A 25,833-nucleotide genomic window follows, 5' to 3' on the forward strand; every position below is an offset into this window, starting at 1 on the left:
CCACTTGTCCTGGCACAAAGAGCAGAGTCTACAAGGAGGCTTCCAAATGAGCTTCAACCTCAGTATTCTTTCCTCAGACTGTATCTGGTCTGCAGGGAGGCCTTTTATACTGGGTGGATGGTAACAGATGGTTGCTGCCTGGGCTCTCCAAATCCTTCAACATTCCCAGACAGCCTTTACTCTCAGTACGCAGATAGGAAAAATGGTGCCCCATCTCACTTCCTGTGGAAAACCCAGTGTCCTCCCTGAAAACTTCCATGAATTCTTGGGGGCATTGGTTGGTTCTGATGACCTCTTGATCTGTCCAATATGCCATGGTTAGGAGCACAGTCCTCTGACTAATACCTGGGATCAAATCCTGGTTCTGCCTCCTTTATTTTTACTATGTAACATTGGGAAAATTGCTTGGCCTTTCCCAGCCTCAATTTCCTCATCCATAAAATGGAGGTAATAATACTTCCCCTTCAGGGTGATCATAAGTTAATGGGATAATGATGAAGTAATACAGGTAAAGCACTTAGCATGGAAGTTGGCACAAAGCACACACCAAATAGATGGTAGCTGGTATTTGTATTCCTTTACTCACATTACCCTAAACAGATGAGTAAAGATAGTCAACATTTCATACAGCCTTTATTCCAAAGTCTATGACAACGTTTCCCAAGGAGCTCCTTTCGACTTTAAGATTTTTTCAGGGGGCTTCCCTGGTGGCGCAGTGGTTGAGAGTCCGCCTGCCGATGCAGAGGACACGGGTTCATGCCCCAGTCCGGGAGGATCCCACATGCCGCGGAGCGGCTGGGCCCGTGAGCCATGGCCGCTGAGCCTGCGCATCCGGAGCCTGTGCTCCACAATGGGAGAGGCCACAGCAGTGAGAGGCCCGCGTACCGCAAACAAAAAACAAAACAAAACAAAAAAATTTTTTCAGGAGCTTTATAGGATAGAAACTGTTCTTTTAGTATCCATTAATTCTGAAAATACTGAAACAGAAAGGTAGATACAAGACATGTTAATTTTTTCCTTCTTTGGATAACGTTGATGTGCACAGGGAATCACAGACCTCTTGCAATAATTAGAAGGTTCCCAGGTGATCCCTGGCTCCAGGGTGCAGGCATTTGCCAACATTCTGCTAAGTAATCCCTAACCTTCGCTAACTGCTTTTCTGAAAGGGCTCAGTTTTTACATACTCGCTGAACAAATATTTTGAGTGCCTGTTTTGTCTGTGCTCAGAACATCTTGGCTTTCACTTTAAAGGAGGTAGTATATGCAAAGGGGATTTGAGCAGGCTCAAATGAAATAAAATCTGTGGACTCATTATTCTCTCTCCTCATCTCCAGCATTTCATTGTGTCCATTAATCAGTCTGTCATAGGGTTCATGGCTCAGTTGGGAACTTCCCAGCAGTTCCAAGTGGTATGTCTTAGAAATTACACCTCCCACTTTTTACATCTTACCCTCAAATTAACTTTTTCTCTTGAAAAGGCATTTTACACAGGATTTTTTCCTGCTTGTTTAGATATTTTAATTTTTTTCATAAGTATTGTTTGAGCATGGAATACCAAGAAGCATGAGTGCCCTGGTGAACATTACAGCCTTGGTGGGGTGCCACAAGGCAAGGTGAAATAAAATGAAATGACATTGTAAAGACATGGCAAAATAAGCAGAAGAGAACTCTGAGGGCTTCAGTTGCCAGAGAAAGCCCTAGGGAAAAGGTAGCATTTTAGCTCAGTGTTAAGAATAGATCGGTTTTGATAGGGAAAAAAGCAGAAAAGATATTCTACTGGAAGGTATAGCATGAGCAGGTGTGCAGAGGTGGAAATGAGTGTCACGAGCTCAAAGGACTCAAAGTGACTGGCTGATGCAGAGACTTATGCTGAAGAACCCTGGGCAGAAAGTAGCTGGGGATTGTGAGGCAAGGCCCTGAGTACCAGGTTAAGGGGCAATTCGTTATGCTGGCAATTCCTGAGCAACGGGGGTGGGAGAGTATGTATGTTGTGCTTCATCTGGCATGGTCACTGAGTAGGGAGACACTGAAAGTGGGGACACTGGTCAGAGGCCACAGAAGAAGACTCCGAAGATTTAGGAATGATTGACTATGGGTAGCCAAGAGAGAGAAGAGGAAGGAATACCATAAGATTCCAGAATGTATGGCCTGGGTGACTGGGAATGACTGGGGGTACCTCACTCACCAATGAATCATTTACAGTTCTGCCTTTCAAATGTCTTTCTTCCTTTTCCACTGAAATTCCTTCTCCCACTTCTGCCATGCAAGGAACCTGATAACAACGGTATTTACCCCCTCCTCTTTTCTAGTGTTGCTTTACTACCAAAAGCACTAAAATCTTGCCATCTATGCAACGACCTATCTTTCAAGAGTAATCACAAATATGCAAAACCCCTTGAAGTTCTTGTCAGTTTCTCACTTCCCCTCTCCCCCCAAATTTTGATCTCATGTTTGGAATGAAATATTAGCTATTTCTAATATCTGTCATAGATGTGTTTTCGCCCCCATTTTTATTGCCAGGCAGTGCATTAGTGGTTAAGTTCATGAGTCCCTTTGTTTTAATTTATTCACCCTGAATTGGGGTTTTCCTTTGAGTTTATAACAAAGGCAATAATATCCTGCACCTATTATTGTCCTTTGTTGTTTAAATAGTGCCTTCATTAAGGTTATCCCATTTGAACCTTTACTGAACAATCATATGAAACAAGTCTGGCAGGTAGTATTTTTTAATAAATGAGCAAGCTGAGGCTGAGAAGTAACATGTTCATTACACAGACACCAAGTGTCATAACTGGAAATAACATGTAGGATCTGGTTATTTAATTACGTCCAATATACTAGATGCTGTTAAAAGGCAAAGAAGTTTATTACACAAACTTAAGCATCTTACAAAATTGGGAAAACCAGGCATTAATATGTGAACAGTTGAATTACATCCTGTGGTTAAGTGCTCCACTAGATAGCAATAGAAGTAAGGAGCAGAAGGTACATGATTAATTACCATGTCATAATGTGATGCACAAATAAGGGAGGACTGCCTACAAAACAGAAGACATTTGCAAACGATATATCTGATAAGGGGTTAATATCTCAAATATGCAAAGAACTCATATAACTCAACATCAAAAAAACAAACGTGTATAGGACCTAAACAGACATTTTTCCAAAGAAGACATACAGATGGTCAGCAGACACATGAAAAGATGCTCAACAACACTAATCATCAAAGAAATGCAAATCAAAACCACAATGAGGTGTCACTGCACCCCTGTTAGAATGGCTATCATCAAAAAGACAACAAATAGTGTTGGCAAGGATGTGGAGAAAAGGGAACTTTCATGCACTGCTGGTGGGAATGTAAATTGGTGCAGCCACTATAGAAAACAGGATGGAGGTTTCCCCCAAAATTAAAAATAAAACTACCACATGATCCAGCAATTCCATTCCTGGGTATTTATCTGAAGAAAATAAAAACACTAATTTGAAAAGTTATATGTATCCCATGTTCACTGCAGCATTATTTACAATAGCCAAGATATGGAAGCAACCTAAGAGTCCATCAATAGAGTAATGGATAAAGAAGATGTGGTATGTATATACAATGGAATACTACTCAACCATAAAAAGAATGAAATCTTGCCATTTGTGGCAATATGGATGGACCTCGAGGGTATTATGCTAGGTAAAATAAGTCAGAGAATCTAAAATCAAAATACATAAACAAATATAACAAACAGAAACAGACTCACAGATATAGAGAACAAACAGGTGGTTGCCAAAGGGGAGGGCGGTGGAGGGATGAGTGAAATAGGTGAGGGAAATTAAGAGGTACAAACTTCCAGTTACAAAATGAGTCACAGGGATGAAAAGTACAGCATGGGGAACATAGTAATACTGTAATAAGTTTGTATGGTGACAGATGGTAACTAGACTTGTGGTGATCATTTTGTAATGTATGAAAATCGTGAATCATTGTGTTTAAGGTCAATTATACTTTAATAAATAAATAAATATTTTTAAAATTACTGGGGAGAAATAAGCCAAAATGTTTATAATATCTGTTCATAGGTAGAGGCATTGTGATTGGGTTTTTTTTCTTTATATTTTTATATATTCCTCATATTCTCTCTAAGGAGCCTGCACAGGATTTTTGGTCTTAAATAATAAACATTTTTAAAAGCTTAAAAAAAATAAGGGAGGATTGTGTCCATTCCTGGGCTCCATGCTTAAAAGGAATGCTAACAACCTAGAGCTTATCCAGGTGAGACTCACCGGGAATCTGAGGAGCCCTAGGGATCAAAGGTGAAGGGACAAACATCCAGCAGAAAAGAACTCAGGGAGGACTTTTTGCTCCCTCTACTTAATGGAGTGCCTGGTGTATAAAAGAGGCTTCTTCTCTGAGGTCCCAAGAGTAAGCCAGGAGCTAATGAACAGAAGTTACAGGAAAAATGGACTCCAACTTCATATACGGAAGGACTCCCCAACCACTGGAACACCAAAAATATTTAGAACAAGCCACCTGAGGTGGTAATGAGCTCCCTATTCCTAAAGGTAACCAACATGGGCCAAGTTAATGCCTATTAAGGATGTTGTAATTTGTGTGCTATTGAGTTCAGAACCAAAGTAGTGCTATGGCTGAGAGGTAGCATGATGCAGGGTTTAAGAACGCAGGCTCTGAAGGCTGTACAGTGCTCACCCTTGGAACTCAGCCAAGCCACACAGAGACCATTTGTAGGTGTGTTGGCCAACCCACAAGCTGAGGCATCAGCTGACAGCTGACATCAACCACTAGACATGTGACTTGTGAACCTTCAGATAATTCCAGTCTTTCAAGTTTTGAACCATCACATTTGATACCAACTGGGGCAGAGGTAAGATGCTCTACCAAACCTTGCCCAAATGATAAATTCACAAGCAAAATAAATGTTACCATTTTAAACCACTAAGTTTGGGAGTAGTTAGTTACGTAGCACTGAATAACCGGAACACAATGTTTATGTGATCTTCTGAATTGCCATTGCTCTTCAAGGCCACCTACAGGTACCAAGTCAAGTAGAAGGAGATATTATTTGCAGAAAGGGGCTCAGGTGTTTTGGGCTAATGAGAGAAGAGAAGGCTTTTGACGAAACTATTGGGAGAATATGAATGAGAAATGAACGAAGACTTTTGGGGGCACAGTGAAGACTAGATCCATGGCTTTGTAATACCCTCCCTCCCCTACATGGTTTTGTGATTTTTTTTTTACCTACCTGGAGAAGGTAGGTGCTGGATCCTGGCAAGAAGGTGGAAGAGACCTTGGAGGTCTGTGGATGGCATGCATATGGGTGGTGGACTTGGGAAACACAACACCCAAGGAAACAGAATAAAATAGGATAGACTAGCATATTGTTGCCTGTTGGTATGTAAAGGAATCTAAGAGATTGTTTTCTAGATAAGGAAATCAAGATCAGGCATCTGGAAAACAACTAAGTATTAATTGTTCAGTACGGACAGTACAAGTGAATTTCAGAGAAAAGAGGTTAGGTTTAGTGAGAAGAATATGAAAGGGTGATGGGTCCAAAAAAAAGATTTCTAGATGGGGCGATCAGAAAAATTGAGACAGGTTGGCTCTTTCTGTGTCTAAGAAGGGGAAAAGTATGGCAGTTCTTAAAAGTTAGAGCACAGAATCATGCTGGAAATTCTATCAGTAATACCATAAACAACAGTTCTCTCATTTTTTTAAGGAAAAAAAATTACAGTGGGCACACAGAAGAAGGAAACCAGAGTGGGTGACCAATTCCCTAGCAATCAGACCATGATAACATTAGACTATCCCAGATCTGTTTCCCTGGCGCTGTAAATGCAGGTGGGATGAATGAAGCAGGCAAGGAAAGATACTAGCAGGCAATTACCTGTTTTCCTCGTTGATTTTCAGGCTGTATGAATGTATTTAAAAATTAAGAAGCAGTGATGTCAAGTTGGGCTGAAATCTTCTGAGTAACAATTTCTGACTAGGGTCACTAAAGTCCTTACCTTGTTCATTTCTTCTTCCGCTCCTTTCTTGCAGTGCACAGCATCAGTTATCCTCTCTAGAAAAGAACAAAAAAGCAATTTCAACATCTAGGGTAGAAGAGGAGAGTATTGATCACAATGAAGTTTGACAGGACAGAAGCCTCCCCAGGTCCACTCAGGCCATTTAAAGCTTTTATGCTCCCTGTAGACTATCACAAGTGCGTGAACATCAGACCATAAAAGAGGGAAGAAGCTTATGTGGAAAGCAGTAATAGCTCAGGACTGGCCAGTGTCTGGATGTGTCTCTTCTTACCCCTGGCTGTCTAAATCAGGTCATCTCAGCTGTCAGGAATGTTTTTTTCCTTTTTTCAGAAGATGCTACCAAAATGCCAGTTAGCTTGGAAGTTGTGCCAGGTTCATTTAACTGGCTATAAATTAAAAAGAAAGACAGCAGTGTGGTTTTAATTCTGACAGTTATTATAACAGATAGGGATCCTAGAAAAAAATAATGTCAAGCCTAGGTGAAATTGGTAGGCTGTGAAGTGAACCCAGGGGAGTTTTTTCATTTTGGAAAGGGAAAAGGGAACATGTTCCTGCTACAACTTTATTTAGCTCTCAGTACAGGGTCTGGAGTCTGTGATTAACGTCAAAGACAGCCCTGTGCGTGTGATATGCAGCCCCCGTGCTCCCCTTGAGATGTCAAGTCCTACTTTTCCCTACTGTCTAGCAGGTAGAGCTAAATCAATATAACTTAGAATCAGGGACTGGAGTGGATGTTAAAAGATCATCTAGGTAATTTCTCTGCCTTCAGGGAGGAGTAAACCAAAATCATTCTGTATGTATTAAATATCCATTGTTTGTAAATTGTATTTCTCTAAAGGACTCCACAAATGGGTCCCAAGGGAGCTATTTAGAATTAATTCATCACTATCAGGAAATGGTTTATGTGCAAACTCTCATATTTCAGGTTCAGACTTCCTTTCTCATTCTTTTGTGAAAGGACACAAGAGCTGGTTATTATCTTCCTGATAAGAAGTCTTCACATTCTTAATCTCTTGTTCCTTAAATACATTTGTTTCGGAAACCTTTCTTCATCTGCCCTTAAATAATATCCATTACTTGATGCTGAGCCCTCCCTCCAGTTGGTTGCTCTTCTTTAGTTATAAAACCCAAAATAGAACCTGTATTCTACAAAAAGTTGTGGCTACTTGACATCTAAGAGCAATGATCTAATGATCCTGCAGCCCAGAACTTATTCCTCCAGGACCACACTGGCTCTTTAAACCACAGAGTGACAAAGGCTGATGGTGGTTCGTTGTCCTGTTGTTTTCCTACCAAACTTGTATGTGACTGTTTCATCTTTCCCAATAACTCTCCCTCACCAAATGTTCCTTTCTTTCCCCCTTCCTTCCTTCCTTCCTTCGAGGTATAATTGACATACACCATTATATTAGTTTCAGTTTTACAACATAATGATTTGATATTTTTATATATTATGAAATGATTACCAAATTACTTGGTTTATAAATTCATACAAAATTTTAACACTGTGCAGTCTTAACGAAACTCATCCATAAGCCAGATGCAGCCTTGGGACCATCATTTTGCTACCTGTGCACAGCTGGAAGATTATAATTTGATTTGCACGAGGCCTATGGCAGTCCAATCCATGAGTGTGCTTGAAAAATGCTTCTTGTTACTCTGACTTTCCACTGTCTTCGATAGTGGCCATCTTCACTTACTTGTTGAGTTCCCTTTCATTCCAGGTCCTTGGATGTGGCTCTGTTGCCCAAGCTGTCCTCAGTCGAGGAAGTCATGGAGGAATCATCACTATCAATACTGGATTTTCATTGGCAATAGTAATGGCCATTTATGTTGCTGGAGGTGTCTCTGGTAAGTAATAGAAAAAATAATAATAACAACTATTAACTCAACCATTCCAATGTACTAGCGCAGTTCTGGGTACTTTACAGACCTTAATTTTTTTAGATCTCAACAGTCCTGCAAGAATATGTATTTGATTCTATTTTTATAGATGACAAAATTAAATGGCCAGCAAATGGTAAGTGACTGGCACAAAGGCAACATTTAGCAAAAGACAGAGATAGGGTTGGAACTCAGAACTGACTTGATTCCTAAATCTGGCTACTGAATAGTATTCTTCATCTATCAATAGAATCTTTTACTAGTTCTACCCCACGCTTGGAAACCACTTCCCAGATATGCTGTGAATAGCCCAGTGAATATCACTCCAACAGAGGCAATTCCCTGGACCTTTATCCACAGCAATCAGAGAGAGCCTAGGTCATTTGCAAAATAGCTAGTGTGTTCATGGAGGTGCAGGGCTAGTCAGAAGGTCTTGGTCCAATTCTGTCCTGAGTGGTAGGCTAATTAGAAGCCATTCTCAAGGTTCTGAGAAGCAAAATGAAATGATATTTAATACAGCCTGGGACCTTAGGAAGGAACTGTGGAAATGATCCACTTCCCAAAGGCTTGCAGAATCCTCAGCAGCCTTGTCTGGGGGCTCAGAGAACTAAGGCAAGACTGTTGGTGATAATGGAAGAAGGGACCCCCTGCATGCTGGGCACTGTACTGGGTGCTGTACATACTTTATCTCCTCTCACTTCTATAGCAGCACTCTGAGGCCAGTATTATTGTCCATTCTACAGAGAAAACTGGAGCTCCAAGGGATTGAGTAAATTGCCAGAAGTCCCACAGCTGGCAAAGAGACAGATCAAAGATTTGACCCAGGTCTATACGACAGCAAAGCACAGGTCCCGATTATTATACAACATTTCCAGTGGTCTACTATGGGAAGGACAGTACAGGCAGGGCCTATGGGCAGTACGGTCCAGCTGGAGGATCCTGCAGTTGAGCTGGCTGGACTGGTGACAAGTGCTGCCATTGGAGTGCTAAAGAATGACTGCCCAGACCCCCACAGAGCATCCATGGGCTGGGCACTTGGAACAGTCATTTGCTAGCTGTCAGCCTTTCTATATCACAGGCGGACTCAGATCCTGGGGCAGACCATGTTACAGATTCCCATACATGTGGTTTGTTTGGCATGAACAGTGTTTCTGTTCAAACTCTTGCCGAGCCTTTGCTGTGATCCCAGCACTGTACTACCTACTTAAGACACAAGAATAACCAGGGGAACACCGTGAATGTGCCAAGGCTTAATTACAGTTGCAGGCCTTGACACCAGACACAGAACACACTCCTGGCTTCAAATAAGCATGCAGGATGCTCCACTGCCTCCCCTCACACTCCCAAATACATTCACACAGGTGTTGTTTCCACAAACCATGCAATAATAAATGTAGGCATATTTTCAGCGATTTTTTTAAGGTGGAGATGTGGTTTTGCAGTATTTCACCTGCATAACACCCTGAATTAAACTTCATCAAATACTTACTTAGGATGAATTGGTCCCAGACCCTACCAATGTAGCTAACACCCTTTACCACCAGCGCTGTCAATGTCTGTTTGCATCCATTGATATATTTGGAGTCACGATAGGAGGAGAAGGGACAGGGACCAGCAGGAAGGGGAAGAGTGAGTAAAGGATGGTGTGGAGGCTTCCCATCCGGCCTTTAGACTGGGATTAAGCCCCTGCGCTCAGAGTAAGGGCCAGAACTGATGGGACTGTTTTCACTAGAGGCTGTTTCTGGGTGAGGCTTGGGAGCTGTCCCAATTGTTTATGAGAGACTGTGAGATCTCAAAATGCAAGGAGAGCAGTTTCTGAGCCTGGCTGATAGAAGGTAGCACTGAGTTGGAAAAGGAGCTTATCTCCCCATCTGTTTGGAAATGATATTCAGGCTCCCTGAGAACTGGGGGGAACATGCACAGACAACACACTGGCCCACTGATGACATCAGTGCAGACTCAGTATTGGCTTCAGCAGCCCAGGAATAAGAGAGGAAGACTAGGTAGGGGAGGTGACTTTCTCACAGTGGCTGCAGCTAACCTGCTGGTTTGTGGGCATATGTGAGGCCCTCTTTGGGAATTCCAAAAATAACCAATGTATATTAGGCATAAACATAAATGGGATCCCACTTTGTGGTCCAGACTGGTAAGGTCAGCTGACATCCGGCTGTGGAACATAAAGCATTACCTTACTGCATGGCAGTTACCGCACCCTGCTCCCTTGTGAACTTGCCAGTAGTCTGGCAATCCAATCTGGCCAATCAGAACTCATAATGCCCTAATTATGCACCATCCCCCACGAAGTGTTTACACTGCCAGCTTGTACCTAGACTATGGCGGTTGTTTTTGATGCAGTTTTTTTATAAGCAATCAAAATTCAATGAAAAATCAAAATAGCTTTGCTTAATGACAAATAAAATATTAAGATGATCTCTATCACAGAGTTGTCTGTGGGTGGTGGGGAGGAGACTCGTCTAGGACAGAACCTTGAAAGAGCTCACCTTGCTCAAGTAAGACTTTCACCTCAGGCCTCGGGGAATCCAGCTATCCCCCTGGGCTCTTCATGTGAATAATCTGATCATCACAACCACCTTGGCAGGGCCAAGATGTGAGTGTGGCCTTCTCTGACTCTAGCACTCATGTTCTTTCCACTACACTGCTCTGCTTTGTCCTTCGGCTAAGCCAAGTGATCACGCATCTCTGCAAGGAGAAACTCTCCTCGTTGCTTTGCAAAGCACCCTCCCCGGCACACCCTCTCTGACCCCCAAACAACTTTCCCTCTGTAGATCTTTGTAGTCTGAGCTATTTGAATAAAGACCTCTGACTATTTCTTCAACTTTCATATCTTTTTTTTCTTCAATTTTTTAAATTGAAGTAGAGTTGATTTACAATGTTGTGCCAGTCTCTGCTGCACAGCAAAGTGACTCAGTTATACACAGAGAGACATTCTTTTTTTATATTCTTTTCCATTATGATTTATCTCAGGAGATTGGATATAGTTCCCCGTGCTATACATTAGGACTTGTTGTTCATCCATTCTGAACGTAATAGTTGGCATCTACCAGCCCCAAACTCCCAGTCCATCCCTCTCCCTCCCCACCTCCCCCTTGGCAACCACCAGTCTGTTCTCTATGTCTATGAGTCTGTTTCTGCTTTGTAGATAGGTTCATTTGTGCCATATTTTAGATTCCACATATATCAACTTTCATATCTTGAAAACCTACTAAGTGCCTTGCAGCATGTCAAGGTCAAGGTGAACAATAGTTCCTGCCTCAGGGTGCTTTTGAGGGGCTAAAAGCATAAACCTACCTACAGCAAGTCTTATTTTGGAAGAGGAGCTTGATAAACAGTAACTCTCCCATTGGTGGACTCATCTGAGGGGACACATTTTTGATTGGAGGTGATTTCTTACATCCCGTTGTCCTTTCACAATGGGTTCCTCCAGGCTGGCTGGATGGCGGCTACCCTCCAACCAGCTCTGGGAGAAGAGGAACAGGGCTGGCTCCAGGAACTTTCCACTGCCCTGGGTGCTCCCCTCTTCTAACCACTGTTTCCAGCTTCCCTAGGAAGCTATACTCCTGCCAGTCTCCAGAATTATGACTCTCTTAGATTTAAAAGTAAAACAGAACAGGTGATGTGTGTGTAAGGCTTCAGAAAGTCACCTGTGCTTTGATATACTGGCATTTACTTGTTCATATTAGCCCCAGAGTGGCAGAGGCAGGTGAAGAAAGGACCCTCATGGTGAAGTCAGCAGTCAGAACCCCTCCCCATTGCAAGCCCACTTTGGCTTAGAGACTCAGGAAAAGCATAGCTTTCTTCACGGACTGGGGAGAGGGGGGAAGGCTTCCCAAAACAAGCTCACCAATAGGTTCTGTGGGGGGTCAAATGGCAAAGTGTCATCATCATCATCATCATCATCACTCCTTTGTTTAGAACTATTTCCACAACCCAGAGGTCCACATTTCAGTGTGGTCACATTGACAGTTACTCTAATCCCCCCCTCCACACTAAATGTCATTGGCACTCTGCATATGAGTGTCCTTCATCCCTAGGAATCAAGCTCATATGCTCAAAGATGATCTTTGAAAAATTTTTCCCTGCCTTCTAAGGCAGAGAAACCTTTATAAACTTGGTGAAGAAGGTCTAGAAAAGAACACAGGCCCAAGAGTCCAAATAAACCTGAATTTGAATCCTAGACCTACCACTTATTAGCCATGGGACCTTAAAATGTTACTTTACTTCTGTGCCTCAGTTTCCTCAGCAATTAACTGGACTAGTACCCACCTCACTGGGTTCTTAGGAGGATCAAGTGCATGTAATACCCCTATGACAGCATCTGGCAAGTTTTCAATATGCATTGTTGTTATTGTTGTTACTAGCAAAGCCAGCTGGGGATATCAGTAACCTACCCCAGAGCAAGCCCTCTACCTGACCTTGCAACTGGGTTAGAATCAAAGAGGCTGATTTCTCTAGTCAGAGTTTAGGCTGGAGTGGAGGAAGTGTTACTCCATTTCTGTGTCTGAGATATACATCGTTTATGCAGAGAAACTACAGTAAATCCACTCAGACACTGTGACTACCTCAAAATAAACTGAGCCCCTTACCTCAGTGAGAGGCACAGCCCACAAAGGAAGGGCCATTTCCCCTTAAAGAGATATCTCTTTTCAGTCCTAAGATTGTTTCTATATCCTCTGGACATGGACTTAGAAATGACTTGATATAGATTTAAATCTTACAAGTATATAAGTATATTGACTCAAAAATATACTGAAGTTAACGGTTTATATCAATCTCTTTGGGGTTACTGCTTATAGTTAGGCAAAACCCAGTAGATAGATGATACAGATAGATAGAGAGATAGATAGAGAGATGAGAGAGAGAGAGAAAATGAGCCACTTGAGTACAAGTTTCTTTATATATTTGACTTTCTTTTGAGAAAGCTAAACTTCTTAAACAGTGTCTAATGATGCCATGAGGAGATTATTAGTCCTCTCTTCCTCTCCACTCAAACACACACACAGACACACACACACACAGACACACACACAGAGACACACATAAAGACACACACACGCACACACACACACACACACACCTCTGTCTCCTCACATACAGTTCCTCACCTAGAAGACTGAAATCTGCCTGCAGTCCCTAGATAAGGTTTCCTTCACAATAATTCTCCCTGGCCTGCCCTCTGACTTTCCTAATCACCTTATCTTCCTTGCAGGTGGCCACATCAACCCAGCTGTGACTTTTGCAATGTGTCTTTTTAGACGGATGAAGTGGTTCAAATTCCCCTTTTATGTGGGGGCCCAGCTCTTGGGAGCCTTTGTAGGGGCTGCAACCCTCTTTGGCATTTATTATGGTGAGTAGGGCCCCTGAGTCCAGAGATTAGGGAGAGCTGGCTATAAGTTGAAAGTCAAAATTACTTGGTAGGAAGAGGTGAGATAAGGTAAGAACAGGAAACGTTCTCCACTTGACACGCAGTTCTAAGAGTCCTAAGTTCTAAATAATGGGGCCAACATTATCATCAGGGCACGTCCAGGAAGCCTCTTAAAATGGTCACCACTTAAATGGAGGGCAGAACTTAAAGGAAGTATATTTTTAGACCCAACCAGCACTACAGTGTGAACAATGTCAAAGTAAGCAATAGGCCACTGGCTTCTCCATGGCTTTCTCTGATTCGGCTGGGAAGGGAGCCGTTGACTTGTGGCAAGGAGAATGATGAGTAAGTATTTAAAGAAGGAATCTGTAACAAAGTCTTTGAAGGAAGACGCACAGCAGAGAAATAGGCTGGGTGGGGAACCTCTTCTCCCTTCCGTCCAATAGCCAGGGCTTCCATTCTGCAACAGTCCTGGGGGAAACACAGTACTGCCGATCAAAGACCCAGACTTTAGTTCCATGTGAACTAAGTACGTAGCTGGGTGACTTCAGTAAGTCATACGACCTTACTGATCTCAGTTTCCTCTTCTGGAAAATAAAGGAATTGAACTAGGTGACTTCTTAGGCCCTTCAAACTAAAAAATCTTGGGGTTCCATAAAATCAGTGTTAAAGTAGTTCCTTCTATCTAACCCAAGGTAAGTCTTAATACTTTATGACTCTCAAACTGAAGCCCTTAGGAACTAGAATTTATGAGCCAAGGCTGAGAGGTACATTGTGGAAAGGGACCTCTTCCCACAGAGTATCCTAAGAATTAGAGCCTAAGAATACTAAAGAATTACTCAAGACCAGACCAGAAACCTAGAGAACCAGCTGCTGTGGCCAAAGAGGCCTGGGGGTGGTGCTGGCTGTGTCGGGGACTGCTGTGTTCCTTGTTCTAAGGGCATCTTCACTGTACCTTGATGCCCTCAAATTCTGGACTGCTATTAGGGGTTACTGAGAACCCTCTGGGAATCATGAACTCTGCCTAGAGCAAGTCCAAGCTTCACTTTGGCTTTTAGTCAATCTTGAAAATTCCAAGAATTCCCCTCAAAGAAAAATGGTTCCCGACACCCACTGGATAAGGATTTGGCTCAAATGTGGAGTGAACCATCAAGGGCAGCCGGGGCTTTCTCTCTCTGACCCGCTATCCTGGGAATTCTCTGGGTATCTCTAAAGCTACCATACTGTGAAGTGAAAAGAGGCAAATGATATGGATCTGCCTAGCTGAACCTGAGGGTTCACCTGTACTTGTTCAGCACAAGACCTGGCATAGGCCTACCTCCCCCCTGCCCAGAGGACACTAACATGCCAGAGCTCTGTCTTCCATAGATGCACTTCTGTCTTTCGCTGGTGGAAAACTGCTCATCGTGGGAGAAAACGCAACAGCACACATTTTCGCAACATACCCAGCTCCGTATCTGTCTCTGGTGAATGCACTTGCAGACCAAGTAAGTGTACATTCAACAAAGACCTAACTTTGGTGAAAAGACATAATCTAATAAGGGGGATGCATAGGAACATTATAGGCCTATCAGAAAGGAAAGGCTGTGTTTCCAAAGTCAGAGGTCCCTACGCATAACCCAAGCTTTGTTGACAAATTTCTGCCCTTGCCAAAGTTGATACCACTAAGGGTTTCCTGCCTCCTCTTTAATACATACACTTGTTCCACATCAGTCAAGTTTCAGAGAAAAGTCCATGACTGGACATTTCAACCCCTGTATGGGCAAATGGGGTTTGTTCCACCTAACTGTCTCTTTTGTGCACATGATCTAAACGTAGAGGTCTCAAGAAAAGACATTGTGATCTCAGTTCAAGGACTGTGAAGTGTAGTAGTTGAGCTTAGAGTGTCACAGGTCTTGTGTCTCCCCACGTGCATAGGTTTATCCAGACTCTCTAGGCAGCTAGAAGTGTCTCTGCCTTAATGACATTTAAACAAGCTGCATCCAAGCATCTGTCGTGTAGCCAATAGCACAACTATTCTGGTCTAAAATCACTTGCCTAGTTCTCATCCTGATTCTTCTGCTTATGAGCTGTGTGCCCTTGGGCAAGTTTCTTAACCTCTTTCTATCTACATTTCCTCATCTGTAAATTGTGAATAAATAGGATTTATCTCACTGATTGGTGTGAAGTTCTAATGAGAAAAAGCATATGAAGTACCTGGGACATAATAAGTGTCTGGTAAACAGAAGCTATCATTTAGCTGTTAAAATAATAGTTTAGAAATTTTAGAAATTAGAGAGTGGGGAAAATACTCACTGTACCACATCACTTCAGAATACCTGCTGTCATTGTTTGTATAATCTCTTACAACTTGTTTTTATGTTGTTTTCAAGTATAAAATATAATGCACATATTTTTCTTCATATCATAATAAGCATTTAAAAATGTTACCAGATAGCTCTTATATTTGTTTTTAATGGCTGTATAATAGACTATAGAATGGGCACTTCATAATATAGTTAGCCCTTTCCCTATTGATGTGGACTCCAGTTTTTCAATACTATAAATGATGTTTAATTATTTATTTGCATATTTGCTTTATGATGTTTCCATATTTTAGATTATTTCCATGATGTGGTTCTCAAAATATCCAAACTGGGTCAAATTCAGTACATAATCTTACGGATTTTTTTAATGCATATTGCTAAAATTACTGATGAATTGCCTTTCAAAAGTGTAGTATGTGCTTAGTTTAATTAGGAAAGCCTGAGAGAAGTGGTATCAGTTCCCTAACACTTGGTATTGTTTGCACTTTTTTTCATTGTAAATGTTTTTCCCTCTTATTTCTTTTTTTTTTTTGTATTTGTTTCTTAAATCTATTTTTCTTTTATGAATTTTCTTTTCATTTCCTTTGCCCATTCATCTATTGATGTCTCACATTGTTTTTCTCACCAATTTGAATGAGCCCCTTTGTTCATTTTTCCAGCCTGTAGCTTGCTCTCCATTTAGCTGGTAGTAGCTCAGCAGGATAGTGTAATAAAGATAACAGTCTCTAGAGCTGAACTCTGGATCCACACCTGACTGTCACTGACTGTGTCACCTTGGGCAGGTAACTAATCTGTAAAGGAGAATGATATCAGCACCCATGTCTAGGATTGCTGCGATAAGGGTCTGGCACAGAGTGCTCACCCAGCGTATGTTACTTATTACTAGGTTTGTTTTTAATGAGAGTGGGTGAATTTTGAGGTGGGCAAGGGGAAGAATATAAGCTAAATCCCTTGTATATTTTCTCCCTCCCCAGGTAGTGGCCACCATGTTCCTCCTCATTGTCATCTTTGCCATTTTTGACTCAAGAAACTTGGGAGTCCCCAAAGGCCTAGAGCCCATTGTCATTGGCTTCCTGATTGTTGTCATTTCTTCCTCTCTGGGAATGAACAGTGGCTGTGCCATGAACCCAGCTCGAGACCTGAGTCCCAGACTTTTCACTGCCTTGGCAGGTTGGGGGTTTGAGGTCTTCACGTAAGTAACAACGGTCAGGGAGGAGGGAGGAAGATTCACACTGTGCCTCAATAGGGAGGGCTGTGCTTTGACCTGGAGATCCAAGAGAGTGCAGATGGGAGGGTGAGGTTAAGTGCATCCTCATCGTAAGCGTGGAACGTATCACTGGTGATTTATGATACGGTGTGTGTGTGTGTGTGTGTGTGTGTGTGTGTGTGAGAGAGAGAGAGTGAGAGAGAGAGAGAGAGAAGGGGAAGGGAGACAAAGAGATAGACACAGAGACATAATAAGAGACAGAGAGAGAGACAAAGAGACAGAGAAAGATAGAGAGGCTCTAGATAGATTCAAAGAGATAGGTTTGTCCTATATAATAATAATAGTAATTTCTCAATTGGTATATGGTTTTATGTGACTATTTTGGATGTAGAACTTGTCTACATATTCACTTTGTGACAAAGGGGTAGACTTTCTATCTTCTGATACTACTATAGGGCTCTTTCTAGGAGACCATGCTAGCTTCGCTTCATTCATTCATTCAACAGATCTACCTTGATCACCACCTATGCTGTGGTCATTGTGCTAGGCAAGGAAATTTCAAAATCAGATAAGACACTGGCCTTGAGCAATGTAACAAGTGCTCTGGTAACCCCTGAAACAAAGTGCTAAGGGAACAGGGATGAGGGAGTGACTAGCTCTACCCGGGGAAGTTGGGGGAGGCACCACAGAAGAAGTGAGTGCTGAGCTTATTCTTTTTTCTTTTTTTTTGGCTATGCCATGTGGCTTGCGGGGTCTTAGTTCCCCAATCAGAGATCGAACCCTTGCCCTCGGCAGTGAAAGCGCGGAGTCCTAATCACTGGTTCTTGAATTCTTGAAGCATAAGAAATTCCTAGCGGAACAGGCATCAGAGAGAGCCTGTGCACAGAAAGTGGCAAGACCCCGTGCCTTACACCTCTCAGAATGTGCTGATGAAATATGCCAACTGCTGGTACCAAGCTCCCAGGACAAACTTTGCCCGTTAATTCCTTCCCACTGTCTCCCCCTAAAGTCATGGTGGCCAGTCCCCAACCACTCATCACAACTCTCTCTAGGAAAGGCACCCACCTTTGTTCCCCAGGAAACAGGGCTCTAACATGGAGAAAGAGAAGCAGGGAAAACATGTGTGAGCCAATTTTAGTTTAATGCCTGCTATGAGAACAAAACACTTGAGTGTCCCTAATGCTGACCTGTATATAGCTGTACACAAGTGATGAATTTATTTAAGAGTTTGGGTTGCCTTCACCATCATGAAACACAAGCTACTGAAATCACTGACACCACTCTGATCACCACCACAGACAGCATTAGAGCTGCTGTAGCGTAAGCATCATGAGGACAGAGACCTTGACCATGTTTTCACTGCTGTGTCCGCTGTGACTAGGATGTGGCCTGGCGCATAGAAAGCCTCAATAAAAGCTACTGAATAAAAGTATGGATAAATGCTATGTGACACACATGTCCTAGGAGATGAGGGATAAAAAAGAATCAAGAAACATTCCCTATCTTTAAGAAACAAACAATGCAGTGAATTTATAGAGCAGTGGTTCTCAGCCAGAGGTGATAGTGCCCTCGGGGACATTTGGCAATGCCTGGAGACACTTTGGCTTGTCACAACTGGGGAGGGTGGGGGCAGATGTTGTCACCAGCATCTAGTGGGTAGAGGACAGTAGAGGGATACTGCTAAACATCTTACAGTATCCAGGACAGATCGCCACAACTAAGAATTATTCAGCCAAAAATGTTAAGAGTGCCACAGTTGAGGAGCTCTCTTCCAGAATGATCATACTAGAACGTGAAAAGGCTGAACAAAACGCCAACTAGGAAGGATCATTTGTATTCTTCCAATGGACTGTCAAAAGCATACGTTAAAGATCTCCTTATTTCCAAAGCCCAGAGTTGGCCCATGAGTTTCCTTTAATCCCAATTTCCTGAGGTTCACTCCAGGAGACCACTGCCCCCACCATCAAGACACCTCTGTGAGCTTCACACAGACCCCGAGAACAAAGGTGCCCCACAGTGATGTGACCTCTATTTGAGCCCTGCTTGGTGATTCACCCAAAGTTCTAAGAGTGATGGTGGTTCTAAAGAGGTAGAGATCTTGCCTGTTTTCTTTGCTTTGTTGAGTATAGGGCAGGAGACCATGTCTGTGGGAGAATGCTGAAATCACCTAATGCCAAACTCTGAGCACCATGTCCCTTGTTCGCATCAGGGTCTTTTCCCCTCATTCATGCATTCATTCATCCATGCAGCTACCTGATTTCTTATTCAAGGCCCTGTGCTAAAGATGCCCTTCACCATTGTTGCCCTTCACTGCTTTATTTATGCTCTATTTCAGAGTAGTAAGCATAGGCTCTTACACAGGTTGAAGCTGTCAAGTGCCATTAAAGAGATTTGACTAATTAACTCCAAGAGTTGAGAGAAGGTTTATAGCTCCAAATTTGAGTATTATGGGGGTGGAAGTAGGGGCATTTTGTAATATTTGGACATGCTTAAACAGGGGACAGAGAGGCTATTTCAGGCATTGAGGATTCTGTATCCCAAGACAGAATGTTAAAATAACACATGATCTAGTTTAGTTGGAAAGGTGCGTGAAAAAGCTTGGAAGGGCAATTGTTTCAGACCATTAGAGGACGTAGATTCCCAGAACGAGACTTTGGGGTTTTTGCTGCTCCCTCTTCTGTAGGTTATAGGGAGCGACAAAGGACTTAGGGCAGAAGTTTGACATGTTTAGAATTGCAATTTAGCAAAATTGATCCAACGTTATTATATAGAACAGATTAAAAATGAGTAGAGGGGGCAGAAACCAGTTAGGAAATAGCTAGACTGACTGATAATCCTCAACCAAAAAGTTCCCAAGGAAACCTTTGAGGGATAACAGGACTCCAAAGTGTCCCTAAAGTGTCCCATCCTTTCAGGGTTCTACATCCAAGCTAAGCATCTCAGGGGACTTTCTAGTTTGGATTCACACCCAAGGTCTCAGATAAAACCGAGACTGCCTTGGATCCTCACTTGCCCCTGTACGGCATGGAGTGAGGATGACAGCGGGAGTGGGGCTCCAGCAGGTCTGACAAGGGCAAGACAGACCCTGGCTGACTCTTGCTTCTCCCTTAAGTATTAGGATGTAAGCAAGTGGTCTTCACTAATTCACTTTAAAGTGTTGATAACTTAGTGGATGAAGGATCTCAGGGGTATTGTTAATTTTTAAAATAGTTTAACCAAAGGAACGAATCCCTCATGATGGTACCGTAAGCAATTAACACAGACATATTTCTGGCATCCCCCAAATCACAGTGTGCAAATGACCTTGCTTACCTGTGAGGTCAGGCAGGGAACCGCATCAGAGCTCCTCCATTTAAGCCTTGTGACCCTGGTGCAACACATCCAGCTCAAGAGGGTTCAGCCAGTGAAAGGAGGACATGTGTGCTGGCAGATACCTTGGACCCTAATCTGTTAAATGACAGTAAGAGATGTGCCACAAACTAGTGATGGAAGAAAGGAAGTGATGGACCAAATAAGGTGGCTTAAACTTGCTTCATGTGCTTACCTGAAGAGAAGGCTCCTAGCTCTTTAAAGCCCAGGTGCCTCTCACAGAAAATTCCGCCTGGATTTGGAGGCACGGGAAAGGGCGCTGTGAGAACAGCTGAATGCAGTGACCTCTTTCCAGTGCAGTAAGAGTGACATCTGCTGGCCACTGCGCTTAATCACGGTGCTCTTCCCCGGAGCCTGCGTTTATGGTCTAAGACTTATTATCTTATTGTGAGCCTGCACAGATGATCTAAGATTCAGGATATAAGAGAGTGCTTGGATGATACAGGTGGAAGGGACCACTGTTCAGATGGAAGAATGAAGCTCAGAGACGAGGAGACTTGCCCAAAGACCTTCTGGACCCTCCTGAGATTAGAACTAAATCTCATGAATTCTAGGACAGGCCCCCTTTTTTGTGCTTATTTCCCTTATTATCCTTTCTAATAAAAAACTGATATAAACAAAAGGTCCCATGGAAATATGTACATTTGTTAGGAATAAAAATAAAAATAGCAGCCATGAATCCTTCCCCCAAATAGAACACTGTGAAATTCCCATGCATAGTGTGTTCCTCTTGTTTTCTCTGCCTCCTCTGCATTACTCTGAATTTTTTGTTCATAATTATCCTGCTTTTAAAAAGTTTTATCTCAAATGTACATATCCTTAAACAACATACTGTATAGTTTTCCTTGCTTCTGACCACTCGTGGTCCTTTCTACGGAATTATTTAAATGGATTTTCTATCTCCAAAAGAGATGGTGACAATTCGCAAAGGCACCTGCTTTCTCTCAGAACTATACCTCCAATACAATGTGCTGACATTGAGGATTTCTGGAGGTGAGAGGGAAACATGGCAGAAAGTCCTTATCAGAGAGTAAGTTTAAGTAAGCTGTGACCTCAAAATATAAGTACGGAATTAAATTATATTTAGTAGGTAATTCATATCTCTACCTTTGATTTTTTAAAATTCACTTACTGGCAAATGTTTCCTGATTGTTTATTTTGTAATTGCCCTCACATACCAATAATGTCCAGGAATCTCTCCACATCTCCCAACCATTCATAATACCCAGGACTCATTATTTCAGGATGAGGGGAAGGCAACTCCTGAATAATCGACCTGAACTTTCCCTAAATGCCCTCAATTGTAGCCACGGGTTCGGGGACTATATTTTCTGAAAGGAAGATAAATGGGACATTTCTCTCACAAGCACTAATAGGACAATGGAATAGATCATCTGAAATCAGGTATACTGCAAAATCTAGGATGATGGTTGCCAAGCTACAGTGAGTGCCCTTATACTTAGCTCTTGCTGATTTAAAAGGGAGTCAGGAGCATGAGAAATGACTAGCTGGTTAGTGAATAACTAGCAGTAATACCAGGAAGAAGGCCAAGTGGTGTATCACTAATTTCTTTGTTTGATTTCAGAGCTGGAAATAACTTCTGGTGGATTCCTGTAGTGGGCCCTTTTGTTGGTGCTATCGTTGGAGGCCTCATCTATGTTCTTGTCATTGAAATCCACCACCCGGATCCTAACCCAGACTGCGAGGAAGAACAGCCAGAGGACAAACCAGAGAAACATGAACTTAATGTGATAACGTAATAGCACGCTCAGTTCTGGGTTTACAATTGGCTACCTACGGGGCTTTACACTTCACAAAGCACTTTCACACATATTATCTAATTTAATCCTTATAGTCACTGTCTGGGGTAAATATCATGCTGCTCATCTTTCAAATAAGAAAATAAAATCTCAGGGAAGTTGAGTTGCCTAAGGTCACATGGAAAGTTGAACATCACTGAATGCATCCTATACCTTTCAGAAGATTAATAACTGGATGAAAACCTTGGCCAGCCCCTCCTGGCCGGCCAGAAGTGGGACTGGCAGCTGCCAGAACATGTACACCTTCTGGGCATCATTCTTTTGGATCCTAAGTTACGAAGACCGCCATTGTCTGGTTTTATTCCCACTGTTACTGAAGCACTAATAAAGGAAAGAGGTAGCCATTAGATCATATTTTTCATCTCCTGAAGAACATTATCAGAGGCCTCCCTTCCTAGGCCACGCTTAGTCTTGCTAAGTCTTGATCTTCCTTCCCTGCGAATTCCAACATTGTACATTCCAGGAATTTCCTCTTGGTCAGGCTCTTCCCTGTCACTTTGGTCAAAAAAGTCTGTGAATTACAAGCACCAGAGAAATTGCTCTACATCAAGTGATGCACCTTCAGTCAAACTGTTATAAAGCTCAGAATTCCCAGAGTTAACCAGTTTCTCAACTGCTTTGTGATGATAACAAAACAACAAAAAGCACATGTGAATGTCTCCAGGGGCCTATAATAGACTGTAATAGACTGATATATGGAATTTTTTATTTCTCTGAAACTACTTGGCATTTCCTATTTGAAATAAATTTGGGGTGAGGTTTTTCTTTGGAGTTTTAATACGTATTAAGATTGCTAAGTACACTTAGTTCAGAGGTTGTCTGTCCTGTCTACAAATTGAGATCTCTGGGGAGCTTTTAAAAAAATGCTAATGCTCAGTTGGTCATTGGTAAACACCTCAGGTGATTCCAATGTGCAGCCAGTGTTGAGAATGCTGACTTGGTTAAAGTACATGGGCATCCTTGAGAACCATGTCTAGTGGTGACCAGGTAACTCCTGGTAGGATTCTCAGTTTGGGGATCCTCAGGAATTAGACAGCAGTGGTTCTCAGTAGGGGACAGTTTGCTCCTTCACAGTCCTACCTACTACCTCTGCAAGGGGACGTTTGGCTATGTCTGGGGACATTTTTGGTTGTCACAACTGGTGTAGGAGCATTTCTAGCACCTAGTGGGTAGAAGTCAGAGATACTGCTAACCATCCTACCATGCACAGGACAGCCCTCCCCTGCAGTAAAGAAGTATCCATCCCCAAATGTCTACAGTGCGGAGGTTAACAGACCCTGAATTCAAGAAAAGAGGAGTAAGACACTGAAATCCTGTGCCCTGATCCAAGTTCTTTCAAAAACAGAGATGCCAGATGAGTCAGGGGCAGACCCTGGGGATGGATTATACTTCTTAGAGCAAAAAGTAATCCCAAATTCAAGTTTTCAGGTTGGATTGTGGAATCTGTGATCCACGCAGGTGCTCTGAAACACTACTTGGTGATTAAGGACTAGAATTATGAAGAGGAAATGTATACTTATGGAAATCAACCCTAGGAAGGTTTTTTTTAAATGGAAAAAAAAGTCCTCTGGTTCAAGGTGCTTACACTCAAACCCTTCCCCTTCTGCAGTTAACAAGTGGGTTTACCTGGGTCAGGTTCTTATCCAAGAGAATTTCTATAGGGTTGAATGACATGTGTCAGAAGTCAGTTAGAGCCAAATACCTACCTTTAAAAAAATAGATTCTTTAGGAGGTAGAATTGCAACATCTTCCCTCCTCTCTTCCTTGTCAATCACAAAACGTAATAGAAGCATTTATTTTAATGTCAAAGATGGAATTTCTCTATCATTCCCCAACCAGTTGAGATCTCAGAGCATGCCAAAGGTTGTAGGACTTTTCTAACGTTAAGAGCCAGAGTTAACACTCAGCTGTTGAACAGAATATGTGGGGTAAAAATGTCACATTTAAAAATCCAATCCTTAAGATATAAATTATTATTTCCTTTAAATTGCTAACACACACACACACACACACACACACACACACACTTGCCTTATTTAAAGGTATGTCCGTGTTCAAAAATGTCATCATGGAAAAAGAATTACAACTTCCAGTTATAGAGAATGGTTTACAAGTTTTGTTTAGCCACAGAACCTGTTGTTCAAATAAACTCTTATATGGTATCCACAAGTAAACCAGAGCTGCTATAAATAGAAAGAGGGCAGGGAAGAGGATGTGAGTTTCATCCTGCCTGTGATATCATCTCACACACCACCCCCAATGCAGCCACTGAAGGGTCTCTGAAGAGAAACTCTTGTGTGTGTGGTGGACACCATCTGAAAACCATTGATAAAGAATTTGGGACAAGTTGTGGCTAAAAATTTTTATAAAAGTTTCAAGTGTAGAACCTACAAAAAGCGATGTTAGTTCAATCTCAGGTAATTTGTCAAAGACTTCTTAGTAAGTGTATTTAGATAAGTTAAACAGAATTACTCAACCTACCAAATATCACCCACAAAGAAATTTTTTATATCAAGTTGTTTATCAATTCTCAAACTGAGAATTTAAGTTCTCTGAGACAACATGTTTACTTACCACAGTATATGGAGACAAACAGTGGTAGACCTGGTCAGGTTTACTGACTCTCTAAGTCTCTATAAAAATAAATAGGTACATAGTTGATGATAGATAAATATAGATAGATAAATGATATTTAGATAGATAGATATAGATAGATAGATGACAGACAGACAGGTAGATAGACTGATCCACCAAGCCCCAACTTCTTTCTTGTTGCTGGAAATGGAGTTGCTCTATCAAGAAACGTAGTCTCAAGATTAATAAAGGAAAACTCCCATAAAACTGAACATGAATAAGTGAACTGAGTTAGCTGAGAGAATCCACGGAACTGTGTGAGGATGGACATGTTGTCCAAGCATAGTTTGACTCTATCTCCTCTCCAGGGCTACATTATGTCTTTTGTAGACTTTAGGCATGTTTGCCCTCATGGGCCCCTTTCCTCACAGAAAATTTTATTGCTTAAATTATGTTTTGCGACTGCACTGGTGGCAAGCTAGACTATATTATTATGTTTTATATTATGTTAGAAGACACTAAAACATTTTCCTGGTCTGCTAAAAACATCTTGGGCTCTAGCGCGCCCCCTGGTCCCAGAGTTCAGTCATACTGCAGCCTCTTCCTGCTTGTGGTCCTCAACACCCTGCCTGTGGGGTCTCAGGAAACACGGCCAAGGGCAGAGGAAGGATGGAAACAGAGGAGAGCCTTGGAAGTCCTAGAAGTTGTGAGGATACTCTGGAGGCCAGGTCTGAGGCCTGAGGCCATGGGGACCATTCACATCTTGGCCCTTCTTTCTCCTTCTCAAGCACTGAGCAGGAAAGGGCCTTCTTGACCTTCTAAGAAGGAACCAGGGAGGTCCTGGGGCGCCATAAGCTCCAGAGACCCTGTAATATGTGGGTCTCCCTGGTCTTGCCTTTATTGTACTCCTTGTCTATCCTCAGCTGCAGTCATACAAGCCTCTGTCCTGATCCTTGAACCCACCACACAAGCTCCTGCCACAGGACCTTTGCTCTTGATGTTTCTCTTGCCTGAAATTCCCTGTACCACCAGTTCAGGTCTTCTCAAATGTCACCACATTTTTCAGGTCTTTCTGACAACCCTGTCACTGTCTATCCTCTTCCCTTCTTAATCTTTTCCCACAGCACTTACTACCATCTCTAAAACACACATATTCCTGGACTTCCCTGGTGGAGCAGTGGTTAAGAATCCGCCTGCCAATGCAGGGGACATGGGTTCAATCCCTGGTCTGGGAAGATCTCACATGCTGCAGAGCAA

General features: G+C 42.3%; 1 protein-coding gene across 1 annotated transcript in view; it reads left to right on the forward strand.

Annotated features, from left to right (window-relative positions):
* AQP9 (aquaporin 9) overlaps positions 1–22,761 on the forward strand; it is a 39,950-nt gene extending 17,189 nt beyond the window's left edge. Inside the window, exons 2-6 of the mRNA XM_007123991.2 lie at positions 7,758–7,884; positions 13,145–13,282; positions 14,669–14,787; positions 16,581–16,798; positions 21,768–22,761. Of these exons, the coding sequence (XP_007124053.2) occupies positions 7,758–7,884; positions 13,145–13,282; positions 14,669–14,787; positions 16,581–16,798; positions 21,768–21,942 (777 nt within the window). The 3' untranslated portion in view covers positions 21,943–22,761. The remainder of the gene's footprint in view (positions 1–7,757; positions 7,885–13,144; positions 13,283–14,668; positions 14,788–16,580; positions 16,799–21,767) is intronic.
* Positions 22,762–25,833: the final 3,072 nt, after the last annotated feature.

This window comes from Physeter macrocephalus, chromosome 11 (assembly GCF_002837175.3).
Source record: "Physeter macrocephalus isolate SW-GA chromosome 11, ASM283717v5, whole genome shotgun sequence".
NCBI classification, from domain to species: domain Eukaryota; kingdom Metazoa; phylum Chordata; class Mammalia; order Artiodactyla; family Physeteridae; genus Physeter; species Physeter macrocephalus.